At 36.5% G+C, this 13,450-nt stretch overlaps 1 protein-coding gene across 1 annotated transcript; it reads left to right on the top strand.

Moving 5' to 3' along the window:
• The first annotated feature begins 3,648 nt into the window (after window positions 1-3,648).
• On the top strand, window positions 3,649-7,036 carry LOC143534527 (disease resistance protein At4g27190-like). Its single transcript, XM_077028994.1, has one exon. It carries the CDS (start codon window positions 4,184-4,186, stop codon window positions 7,034-7,036), a length of 2,853 nt encoding a protein of 950 aa, XP_076885109.1. The 5' UTR covers window positions 3,649-4,183.
• The last annotated feature ends 6,414 nt before the right edge of the window (window positions 7,037-13,450 follow it).

Below are 13,450 nucleotides of genomic sequence, written 5' to 3' on the forward strand. Positions count from 1 at the left end.
CCGGGTGATCTGCCAACACCAAGGGGTCAAACGGGTTTGGTAACATGTCAAAGCATTAGATGTAAAAACTTAAATAATGTGAATATTTGAATGAACACATTTAGGAGGTTGTATGTACCAATATTCGAAGTTGAGAAACGTTCAACTCTTTTAAGCTCTTTTGCCCATTTCATTTTAGTTAAAGTTCCCTAACCCCTATCTATAGCTCTACTATGAATTGGATTATACATGGCAAGTTGTTTTATTTTAGCTGAATTTACTTAAATGACCTGTTAGACATAAAACAAAATTGACACTTTTAAGCTTGAAGTGGATTTCGTAAGAATAAAAAAGCTTATCGGTTAAACATATATAGATGAATGATATTGTGTCTACCCTATTAGCATTTTAAAAAATGTAGGTCCCCCATTTTGTTTCATAGTCTTTTGTATTTATTTAGTCAATTAACGATGCATTTAGTTAGCTTGTTGGTTTGTTTAAATGTATGTTTAGGCCCGAGACCATGTTATAATGAGCCCATTAGGCAGGAAATAATAGAAAAAGGCACGGGATGTCTCTCCTATAAATAGAGAGCATACCCATGCACTCCACAATCTTTTGAAATAATCTTATCCACATCTCACCAACTCTCCCTATTACTTCTTTCTTTCTACTTCGGGAGTAATAACAAAACCCAAACAAGATCCGAGATCTTGGTTCTCCACTAGTGATTTCCGCTGACTAGTTGTGAGATTGATCCAAGAACTTAGTTGTTTTACCAGTGAATAGGACCTACAATTATTATCAGAACTTTCGGCTCTCCTAGTTGTAGTTCTTGGGTCACAACTTTTGATTTTGGTCTTGTTTGTGGTTGAAGACTTGTTCAAGTCTCAAAGTGGGTCTACGGGTTCACTTGTTGTTGTAGCTGTGTTTGCAAGCTTGAAAAAAGTGTTACAAAAGTATTCGGGTTTGAAAGAAGTGTGTTCTTATGTTCTTGGGTTCTTAAAAATGTTTGGATTCAAGAAGATTGTGTGGTTAGGCTTGAAAGTTTGTATTGTAAAATCTACAAAGTGTTCATCAGGTAGGTTTCTTGGTAGATTAATCGAGTTTCCATATTAGACAAAAAGTGTAATTTTCTGAAAACTGTGCATAAAGTGAAAATTGTACTCGCTGGAAAAAACAAATAGAATTGAGTTACAAACCATTCGAATCGAAATCCACAAATCAGCCGAATCGAGTCTTGAAACCAATCGAATCAAAATCTAAAACCAATCAAATCGAGTTTCTATTCGATTCTACTGCTTTTTTCAATTCTTTTTGATTCAATTCCAATTTGATTCGATTCAAATCCTATTCGATCAACCCGTTTACCAATTCAATTCTATTCCTTTTCAAACTTGATCCGTTTGTACTTAGAAATTTTGACAGAAACTGTTAGTGGATTGTTTGATCTGATTACTGATTTGCAAGATGACGGCCGATCCTAAGGCATTGAAAACCTACCTTATCTTTGAAAATGAGGCCGGGACCACTAACAAACCATTAAAACTGCTCAAGTGGGATAACAACTTTGAGGAATTCAATGGCGTTTCAAGAACTATATAAGAATTACTGACTATGCTGTAGTCAAATCAATTGAGAATGATCCTCACATTCCTACCACTGAGTTCCCAAACTTGTAATGGCTTATACCGACGATGACAAAAAGATGCTCAGTGATGTTTAGAACGCCTATGGTGTCTTGAGTGTGTGCCTTTCACTTGAAATTGCTCAAACTTTAAGAGACCGCACCACTGCAAAAGGTCTATGGGATGCATTGGTTAACAAATTTGAAGGGAACGTGGAGATGAGAAACAGTACAAATGCAATGTTGAAGGGTGAATTCAACATGTTCAATCATATACAAGGAGAAACTGTTGGATCTCTTATCCACAGGTTTGAAATTTTGATCACCAAGATGAAGAGTGCTGTGATTGACTATGATCAGATAGAAATCAATGACAAGCTGTTGAACTCCTTACCCTACACATGGAATAATAGTATCATCACCATCAAAAGAACAAAGAATTCACAAATAACACCTCTATCTGACTTGACTTCCACTCTAAATGGATGACAAGCTCAGATTGAGTAACCATATAAGTTCTTTGAATCATGCGGGAATCTCTACTGGATAAACTTTCCTTAGTCAAGCTCATCCCACCATTCATCCGGTTGATGGGGTGAAGATGTTTTCTTCTCAACCAACACAGAATTCTGCATTCAAAACCTCTGCAAGTGAGCAAACACCATCAGGCTCAAACTCCTAACAAGAAGTAGTAGACAAGGCTTTTGAACAAACACTGAAAGCTCATGGGATTAAAAATCTGCAAATCATACCGTACTTCTCAAGTTGATGAATCACATGTCGCGCTGTTTCATGCCTTTATGGCAATCCATGAGGAGTTGTTGCATGGAAAGCTTCTACCTCCTTCATTTCACATGAGACATTCCCAAAATCAACAAAAAGGATCTCAAGAAAAAGAAAATGGACATCAAGTACCAGATGGACATGGCAGTTCAGCGCTTCAATCGCCTTTGGGTTCTTGGCTTCTCCATTTACGTTTCGGAGAGTTGATTCCATCAAGAACCTTGCAAGGTTCAAGGTGATGTACAATAATATCATTTGTAACTGTATTGTCAACAAGTTAATTGCATACCATTGGTAATTTATTTGACACAACTCATATCGTAAATTATATTATCTCATTTTCTCTTATCCCAACTACCTAAAATGTCCCGATACACTAAAATCGCCAATAAAACCTTCATCACCATGAAGGCTATCGTTCAGTAGTCAAGGTGAGTGATTCTTTCCTTAAGGTAGAGGATCCTAAATTGAGGGCCAGTTCACTAAAACTCAGCATTTTGTTAGTGCTTGTTTTTCTTTTCATAATAATTACATGCACCAATAGAGTTTTACAATATTTGTGTCACCACTACTTTTAAATATATCTATAACAGACCGAAATTGTTAATAATGAAATGATTCAAACTAATGTTTGACAACTGATTTGTTTTGTTTTCTTTAAACCATAGTCACATGGTTCGTGGTACGCTCCGGTACGGAATGGGATTGCAATTCGCTAGGTTCCTAAATTTGGTACGAGAGGGAGTAGGCTCATTTTGGGTCGCTACGGGGTACGTTGTACCATATTATGTGGTAAGATGTACCAGTTAAACTTGGTGCTATAAACGAAATTAATAAAAAATAAGCTAAGTAAAAGGAAATAATATATTTTAATATCAACTCAGAGCGTCTATTAATTTGGTCCTTCCATTTAAATTTTTCTTTATGTTTAACAGAAATATTGGGTTGTAAATATTAAAAGGCCCATCATTAATTTTTAAAATAACCCACTTCACCACATAAATTAGGTTATTTATTTACTTCATCTTCTTTTTTATCTATCTGATTTCTCAGCCGCCTTCAACAAAAGTTGTTTAATTTTATAGTTTGGTTCGGCTTTGGAGGGAAAAATAACCCAGACTGAACCGCAATTTTAGTTTAAACTTAAAATTACGGTTCAGTCTGGGTTATTTTTCCCTCCAGAGCAGAACCGAACTATAAAATTAAACAACTTTTGTTATTTGTGCAATTTTCTTTCTGAAATTCATTACACATATGATCTCCATTATCATATATTTTTAATATCATTGTTTAAATCGATTTAATTATTTCAATCCATTGATTCTTCTGAAATTGGGGGAAAACGTATAACTGTTTTCGGAACTTCAAACTATGTTATGGCGAATAGAAAGGGTAAGAGCTAGTGTTAAGTTGTCAAAATTTGGATTATAGAATCTATCACCTTTTGTTTACATGTGGAGTAAACAAGAAAAAGAATTACTTGGAATCTACAGAGTTTTCTATTTAGAATTTATCATTCCGTAAACAAGAACAAGAATTCAAGCGTTCCCATCGTTTAAAACATTATGTTTCTTTTATTCCGTGCCGTCTAACATTTTTAGGCATTTCCTAGGAATTGAAGTAATACTTCAACAGGGAGGAAGGGTCATTGTTTTTGTATTTTTCGATCAAAACGAAAATCGATGTGTAGATTTCTAATTTATACCAAACAATTTTCCCTCATATAGTCGTTCTTTTTCATTGCTTAAACATAGTTAAGCTGATATTTAATCTGTCATTCCCCCATTTCTCACCATGGATGGTCTTGTCGTTGAGGGCGCCAAAACAATTTTTAAGTTCGTCTATTCAAAAATTAAAACCCTTTCCAAATATGAAGAAAAAATTAATGAACTCCGGGAAGAGATTGCATACCTAAGAAGCAAAAAGATGGTGATCGAAGAAGATGTCACCTTAGCTAAACTGGAGGGAAAAGTTTTAAAACCACAAGTAAGTGAATGGTTGATGAAGGCTTCTCGAGCAGAAGATGATGTGAGGCCACTGCTAGAGATGGTTGATGAATATGCTGATGGCAGGGGATCCAAGATAATGCAGTGCTGGACAGTGGCAAAGAAACTCGAGCTGGTGAAAGAGCTAAATTCTAGTCACTGCGAAATAAGCTCCCCAATTAAATCCGTTATGGAAATGGCAGTGCCACCTCTTGTGGGACAGAGAGCAGCATCGGATATGAAACAACTTTTGGAAATCCTAAACCAGGATGATATCAGAACGATTGCTGTATGGGGGAAGGGTGGCATAGGCAAGACAGCTTTGGTCAAGAACTTGAGCAATGAGCTTTGTTTTTCCTCTCCAAATTCTTATGATATTGTCATATGGGTTCAAGTTTCTAGATCATTGGATTTAAGCGCAATCCAGTCGCAGATTGCCAAGAGAATTCATCTAAAACTGGAAGTGGGTGACACCACTCACAGGATAGCTAGTAGAATTCTTGAAAGACTGAAACTGAGAAGGAAGATCCTCCTGATTCTTGATGACGTCTGGGAAAAGATCGATCTTGATGCTGTGGGTATACCATCAAGGGATCCCTGCTGTAAGATCCTTTTAACCACTCGATCTCGTGATGTGTGTAGACAAATGGCCGTTGATGTCTTTTTTCAGTTAAAACTCATGACCGAAGAAGATGCTTGGAATCTTTTCGTTCACAGTGCAGGACCTGTAGTTAATTTAGACGGTATAAAATCTCCAGCAAGGAAAATTGTTGCAGGTATCAATGGCCTGCCATTGGCAATCAAGACTCTTGGGAACTCTCTAAGGGAGAGACCACATATTGAATTGTGGCGAAACGCGCATCTTATGTGGCGATGCTCATCACCCTTGTTCAAGAACATTGAGAAAGAGATATTTGGGACTCTAGCAACAAGTTATCATTCCTTACCAAGTAAGATTCTGAAGCAATGTTTTCTGTTTTGTTCTTTATACCCAGCAAGCTTCTCAATAGATGTTCGTGAACTCATCCAATGTTGGGTGTCTGACGGCATAATCATTGAGAACAAACCTGTAGAGGAAACATTTGACTATGGGATTGCTTTAGTCGAACGCCTGAAGGACTCATGCCTACTGGATCAAGATTCAGAAGGAACTGTGAAGATGCATGACATTTTTCGCGACTTAGCCATACTTCTGTCCAAGAGTCAAGAACTGGTGTATGGGTTTCACACCCAATCTGGCTATCCATTGTATCAGATGCCAAATGAGTCTTCTAGAAGAGTTTCTTTCATATGCTGCAGGATCAAAAAGTTGTCAGTATTACCTGTAGGCTCACAGCTAAGTGTCCTGCTTCTCCAAGATAATCCTATACAGAAAATTCCAAACGAGTTTTTTCACAATCTTAAGTCTTTAAGAGTACTGAATTTAAGCAAAACCCGAATTACTTCTTTGCCCCCATCTTTTCTTTGCCTGAGTGAATTGCGTGCTCTCTTTCTGAGGGACTGTTTGATAGAAACACTACCTTCCTTTAAATTTCTTGGTAAACTATTAGTTCTTGACCTTTCTAGAACCAGAATAAAAGCTCTTCCTAATGGGTTTGGAAAATTACATTGTTTAAGAGAACTAAACCTGTCTTGCACATCCTTTCTGAATAAAATAGTAACTGGAAGCATATCAGGGTTATCAAGCCTCCAGACTCTAGATATGTATCGTAGTTCTTATAACTGGAATCCAAAGGCGGGTGCAAATCAAAAGGCAACATTTGATGAGTTACTATCAATGGAACACCTATCGGCCCTTCAGATAAGACTGGACTCAGTTAAATATCTTAAATCTGCATCTTTTTTGCTCAAGAAATTAACAAGATTTGATATCCATGTTAGTCCATGGAGCCATGACTCAAACCATCATGTTGCTAAACACAATGACAAACGATTGGTTCTTATGGGAGTTGATCTCCCGCAAGAAGACCTTCAAGATCTTCTACACGACACAAGTTCTCTGGATTTGTTAACGTGTGTAGGCATGACACAAAGACACTGGCTGAGCCTATCATCATTGATATCACTCACCATATCAAATTCCAATGAGGTTACACATTTAATAAGCAAGGAAAGAAGTTCAAGGGAAATGTTTCCCAATCTACAACACCTGGTTCTTGATCATTTACAAAGTTTAGAGGCTATAGTTGAGGGGATAATTCCCACAGGCAAATGCCTCATAAATTTGACAACAATAAAAGTTTTGGATTGTCCAATGTTAAAAGAAGCGGTATCTTATGCAATGCTTCGTCATGTTAAAAAGCTTGAAGAGATTAAGGTGAGCAGTTGTGAAAATCTATCTTGCGTCATTGAATCAAGGGAGCACGAAGAAATTCTGCCTAATTTAAGGGTACTAGAGATAAGCAACATGGTTAACTTGAGATCAATCTGTGATGACACATCAGTTTTACCAGTGTTGCAGCAGATTAAAGTTTTGCATTGCTCCGGGTTGAAGAAACTTCCTCTTTCAATCTCCAATTCATGCAGCCTGAAAAAGATTGAAGGTGATATCAAGTGGTGGAATAGTTTAAGATGGGATAATGATGAATCTAAGAACTTTTTTCAGCAACACTTTCAAGGTACTAGGGAGAAGAACTGCTCGAGAAAGAGAAAATACAAGTAAGAAAATTATTTAGAGTGTTGTCTTTGCCTTTTGTTGATTATTTTTTACTATGTGTTGCTGGCATTGATATGAGAATATGCATAAAAGCATCAATAAAACATACTTGTTCTACATTTAAGTTTCATATACCAATTTCGTGCTAGAATAAATATACTTTCATTTTTTCCCAACCTCTCTCCTAGGATCACGACAACTGTATCTTGCATAATAAGCCGAAACAATATAGGTTCTTTTCAAATAAACAACTAATAATCTACTGCTAAATCACTTAATCCATCTAATGTGGGATTTGAACCATCAACCTCCAAAGACGCCAAAAGCCCTTTGGCGTTAAACAATATAGGTACTATCTCTTAGCTGGGATCAAAACAATTGTATATTGCATCATAACCAGAAACAGTATAGGTACTATCTCATAACTGAAACTATAAGATAATTGTGAGATGTTAAAGACCAGTCAACTCATGGTCAGCTGATAAATGTTACTCAATATTTTGTTCTTATAAGTATAGGGACTTGTTTTGATAAGTCTTCATAGTTTGTGATGTTTAGTCTGATTTGTTAAGCATGCAGAAGCTGGAGGACTAAATGTGTCAGATTAGAAAGTTTAGTTTGTTAATTTAGGTCCCCGTTTTGTTATTTAGTCTTTTGTATTTGTTTAGCCTGATCACGTTGTATTTAGTTAGCTTGTCTGTCTGTTTAATGTATTTTCGGGCATGAGGCTTTGTAATGCTAAGCCAATTGGGCTGTTTATAACAGAAGTGAGCATGGAAGGTGAAGCATGCACATGCTAAAAAAACCTTTTGAAATACAAAATCTTATCCTCTCACCAACTCTCACTCTACTCCGTCTTCTTTCCATTTCGGGCAAATACCCAAACACAAACAAGATCCGATATCTCGGTTGCTTACTAGTGTTTTCAGCTAGCTAGTAAGTGAGATTGATTCAAGAACTCTTGTTGTTTGATCCGTTCTAAGAACCTACAATTGGTATCAGAGCTTTCGGCTCTACTACTTGGGTCACATCCTTGGATTTTGGTCTCGATTGTGTGTTTAAGACTTGTGTTCAAGTGTTAAAGTGTGTTTTTGGGTTCACTTGTTGTTACAGTAGTATTTACAAGCTTGAAATAAGAGTGTTAAAGTGTTTAAAAGGTATTCGGGTTTTGTAGGTCCCTTGACCGGATCTAACAACATAACAACTATTACTAGTTATCTTGGATCAACCTCTACACTAGTTGGTGGAAACAACTAGTTAGGACCGAGATCTTGGATCTTGAATGTGTATGTTTATTGCCATGAGGTTAGAGAGAGAGAGAGAGAGAGAGTTAAGGATAAGATTTGCAAAAAGGTTGTTCTTGTGTATGAGATACACACACCATATATAGTGTGTGTATTCTCATGCACATATTTCATTATAAAAGGCCCAATGGGATCATGGGATCAAAGTCGTTGCACATAGTGTGTGTATTCTCAAACTCCTGTTAGTGCAATTTGTAGTCTCACGGCATTCATAGTGTGTGTATTCTCATGCTCCATAGCTGTGGTGTAGTCTCTCAAGGTTAGTGCAATTTCATGTGAGAGGCACACAGTAAGAACTCCAAAAGCCCTGTTGTCTTCATTGAGCATTCTTCTGTCATCATCATTATAATCAGCTACACGTTTTGGAACATCAACACCATTAGTGGTGGCTGTGGGTTGATGTGGACCTTGCTCAAATGGTCTAAGAAGATTATAATCAATGATCTTGAGGTAGTTTTGGAATCTCCACTTGAATTCTTCAAAGTCACTTTCCCAAGTCATTAGCTTTGGAGGCTTCGTTGTAGTCCAAGCTTCCTTTTCAAACATCACACAACTCCTTACGGCTTCATTACTAACTTCTGAACTTCGGTTGGCCATTGCTCAAACAATTTTAAGATCAAACACAAACACACTGAAACACAAGTACACAATGAGTATTCGAATGTAAAGTAATTGAATGCAAGGTATTCGAATGAACCAGTTCTGAAAAATGATTAAGTATGAAACAATCGAATGATTTGATAATTTGATCTAATCGATGAATCTAATCGAATGAGATTATAAGCTAATCAAATGATTATTCAAATCTAATGTGTATTCGATTCGAATAGGATTGTATTCGATTAGAATGTAATCTGGTTAAATTAGAAAGCTAAGGAGATAGGATTAGATCATTAGTTGTATTCGAATCGAATGATAATTCGATTTGAATGGACACTTAATTCGAATGCTGACTTGATTCAATCCGATTAATCTTTAGTTCGATAAGATTACAACCTGTATTAGAACAAAATGATGATTCCATTCGAATCAACACTTGAGTGTTTGATTCGAATACAATTGTACTTTAGGAAAGTACAGTCTGCCACCTTTTTCCAAGAATACCTTTTTGATGAATGCCACTTCTTTCAACTTGACCCTTTATGGATCTACACAAACCCCAAAGTTTTCACACATTTAACACCATTTTATGAAGATCAAACACCACTTTAACCCAAAATTCTTGTACTTTAAACACAAACTTTTGAAACTTTGAATCTTGAACACACTTTATATGAACTTTTGAACACTTTTCTTGAACTTTTATGAACCTGAACCCACTAAAACTCTTGAAAATCTATCTTTTAACACAAACAAGACCAAAATCTAAGATTGTGACCCAAGATCTACAAATAGTTAGCTTGTCTGTCTGTTTAATGTATGTTTGGGCATGAGGCCTTGTAATGCTAAGACCATTGGGCTGTTTATAATAGAAGTGAGCATGACATTTCTTCACCTATAAAAGGTGAAGCATGCACATGCTAAAAAACCTTTTGAAAAACAAAATCTTATCCTCTCACCAACTCTCACTCTACTCCCTCTTCTTTCCATTTCGGGAAAATACGCAAACACAAACAAGATCTGATATCTCGGTTGCTTACTAGTGATTTCAGCTAGCTAGTAAGTGAGATTGATTCAAGAAATCTTGTTTTTGATCCGTTCTAAGGACCTACAATTGGTATCAGAGCTTTCGGCCCTACTACCTGGGTCACAACCTTGGATTTTGGGCTTGTTTGTGTGTTTAAGACTTGTGTTCAAGTGTTAAAGTGGGTTTTTTGGGTTCACTTGTTGTTACAGTAGTATTTACAAGCTTGAAATAAGAGTGTTAAAGTGTTAAAAGGTATTCGGATTTTGTAGGTTCCTTGACCGGATCTAACAACACATCAACTATTACTAGTTATCTTGGATCAACCTCTACACTAGTTGGTGGAAACAACTAGTTAGGACAGAGATCTCGGATCTTGAATGCGTATGTTTATTGCCATGAGGGTTAGAGATAAAGAGAGAGTTAAGGATAAGATTTTCAAAAAGGTTGTTCTTGTTTATGAGATACACACAATATATGGTGTGTGTGTTTTCATGCACATATTTCATTATAAAAGGCCCAATGGGCTACAAGTACAAATGGCCTTGGCCCAAACATACAAAGATAAATTAAACATAATATACACAAAATACATGTTGCAAATACAAAAGACTAATCACTAGAAATGTGCCACATGTTTGAAAAAGTGTGTTCTTGAAAGTGTTTGTATTCAAGAAGATTGTGAGGTTAAGCTTAAAAGTTTGTGTTTAAAGATCTACAAGTGTTCATCGGATTTCTTGGTAGATTTATTGAGTTTCCATATTTGTCTAAAGTGTACTTTTGTGAAAATCCGTGCATAAAATGAAGTTTTACTTTTTGGAAAAAGCATTCGAATCAAATTCACAAACCATTCGAATCAAATCAACAAAATTAGTCGAATCAAGTTTGAAAACCAATCAAATCGAGATCCAAAAACCAATTTCTATTCGATTCGATATCTTTTTCAATTCGATTCAATTCAAATTTCTATTTGATTTGATTCAAAATTTAATTCGATCTGTTTCAAATTCAATCCGTTTTACTTAGAGCTTCTTTGTGGAGACTGTTACTTGACTGTTGACATGATTAATGTTTTGCAAGATGACGACGGATTCTGAGGCATTGAAAACTGTTAGGCCCTTTTTGTATTAGTCTTTCGTATTTGATTGTAACGTGTCGTTTATGTACGTTATATAGTTGGAATTTGTTTCCTTGTATGTTTGGCCCAAGGCCATGTATGTTAGAGCCTATTGGGCCGTGAATAATACAATCAAAGTGCATGAGCACACACTATTTATAGTGTGTGTATCTCATGCACAACCAACCTTTTTGTCTTTTTACTAACCTTATCCATCTACAAACTCTCTCTACTCATTCCTCTCTTCTTTTCTCACAAAAATAAACACAATCAAACAAGATTCGAGATCTCGGTCCTCACTAGTGATTTCCGCTAGCTAGTGTAGAGGCTGATCCAAGTAGACTAGTGTTGTGTTGTTAGATCCAAACAAGGGACCTACAAAAACCTACTTTATATTTGAAGTGGCGTTTCATGAATTTTGTAAGAATTACTGACTATGCTCTTCTTAGATCAATTGAGAATGGTCCTCACGTTCCAACTAGTGATACGGCTGATGGACAGTTCCCAAACACGTAACGCCTATACCGACGATGAAAAAAAGATGCTTAGTGATAATCAGAAGGCTTTTGATGTCTTGTGTGTAAACCTCTCACTTGAAATCGCTCAAACTTTAAGAGATCACAACACTACAAAAGGTCTATGGGATGCATTGGTTAACAAATTTGAGGGAATTTGGTAACCACAAACAATAAAATTCAATGTTGAAGGGTAAATTTAATATGTTTAATCATATATAAGGAGAAACTGTTGTATTTCTCATCCACATGTTTGAAACTTTGATCACCAAGATGAAGAGTGCTGGGATTGACAATGACAAGCTGTTAAACTTCTTACCCTACACCTGGAACAGTAGCATCATCACCATCAAAAGAACAACCAATTTGCCGATAACACCTCTATATGACTTGACTTCCACCATAAAGTTATTTGAAATGGATGACAAGCTCAGATGGGTAATCATATAAGTTCTTTGAAGCATGCTGGAATATCTACTGGATTAGGTGTCGACAACTTTCCTTAGTCATGCTCATCCCACCGTTCATCCATTGATGGGGTTGAAGACATTTTCTGCTCAACCAACAAAGAATATTGCATTCAAAACCACTATAAGTGAGCAAGCACCATCCAGCTCAAAATCCTTTCTAGAAGTAGCAGACATGGCAGTTGAACAAGCACTGAAAGTTCATGAGATCAAGAAATCTGCAAACAACTCATCATACCCTACTTCTCAGGTTGATGAATCACATGTCACGTTGTTTCATGCCCAAGCCATGAGGAGTCGTTGCTGGAAAGCTTCTACCTCCATTTCGCGAGGGAATGCACAAATCCATCCAAGCCTAAAAACGACATCAAGATTACAGAAGTTTATGACAACGAAGGTGGTAGATAGAATGAGAAGTGGCAAATTAACCAGAGAACCTCCTTAAAACAAAGAGTTCCCTGAATAGGTCAAAGCAGTCCAACAAAAGGGAACAGTGGATCAAGCTTAAACTCAAAGGACATGGTCACTCTATCAGTTGCTGCAACTGAACCAGATTTGGAGGATGGCCAATTCTGTGAGCTGATAACTCCATTTACCTTCGCTGGGATGGCGTTTGTGAATGAAGATCAACAGTCGTCAAGCTCTACTGCAGAAGAATACCAAACCTTCTCTAACAATTCCGGGGTAAACAAACTCTGCTCTCAAGCTTGTATTAATAAACTAGAGAAATATAGAACTCACAATGCTGCATTGACTGATGAAAACGTAAGTATTAAATGTCAGAATGATGAATACACAAAGGCTGAGAAGATTTTTTCCATTAGAATTAAAACCCATAATAATGATATGGCCAAATTAAATGAAAAATTGTTTCAGTCTAATAAACTAGCTGAGTTTCACGAAAGACAAGTAGTTGAGCTGGATGCTAAATTGAAAAGCTAGAACTAGACCTTGCCCAAAGAAAGGTAATTGTGGATAAGTTAGAAATGGCTTCTAATAAACTGAATGGGATTATTGGGGCACAAATTGGGGTGAAACAAAGAACAGGTTTAGGCTATGATCACACAGCAATTCCTCCACCATTCAAAGAGAACTACACTAACCTTCCCATTGTAGTTTCAATACCCCACTAGAGGACGGAATGGTATATGGAATTGGTCATGTATTAAAAACAAAGATACTAGTTCCTCCTGCCTCCAAAATTGTTGATCCCATTCCTATATTAGTTAGTTCTAATGATGATTTATCTTCTTCAACAGGTCGGTGTGCGGAAAAGGACATGAGTTGTGGACAGATTAGCATTTTAATTCAAATTTCGATTCTAATATGAATCTAAAACAATCATTTGTCAACTTGGTCTGTAATAATAATACTTTGGATCCATGAAAATTAT

This window comes from Bidens hawaiensis, unplaced genomic scaffold (genome assembly GCF_021521415.1).
Source record: "Bidens hawaiensis isolate Kalapana, Puna unplaced genomic scaffold, B.hawaiensis_p1.1 tig00010169_1, whole genome shotgun sequence".
Lineage (NCBI taxonomy): Eukaryota > Viridiplantae > Streptophyta > Magnoliopsida > Asterales > Asteraceae > Bidens > Bidens hawaiensis.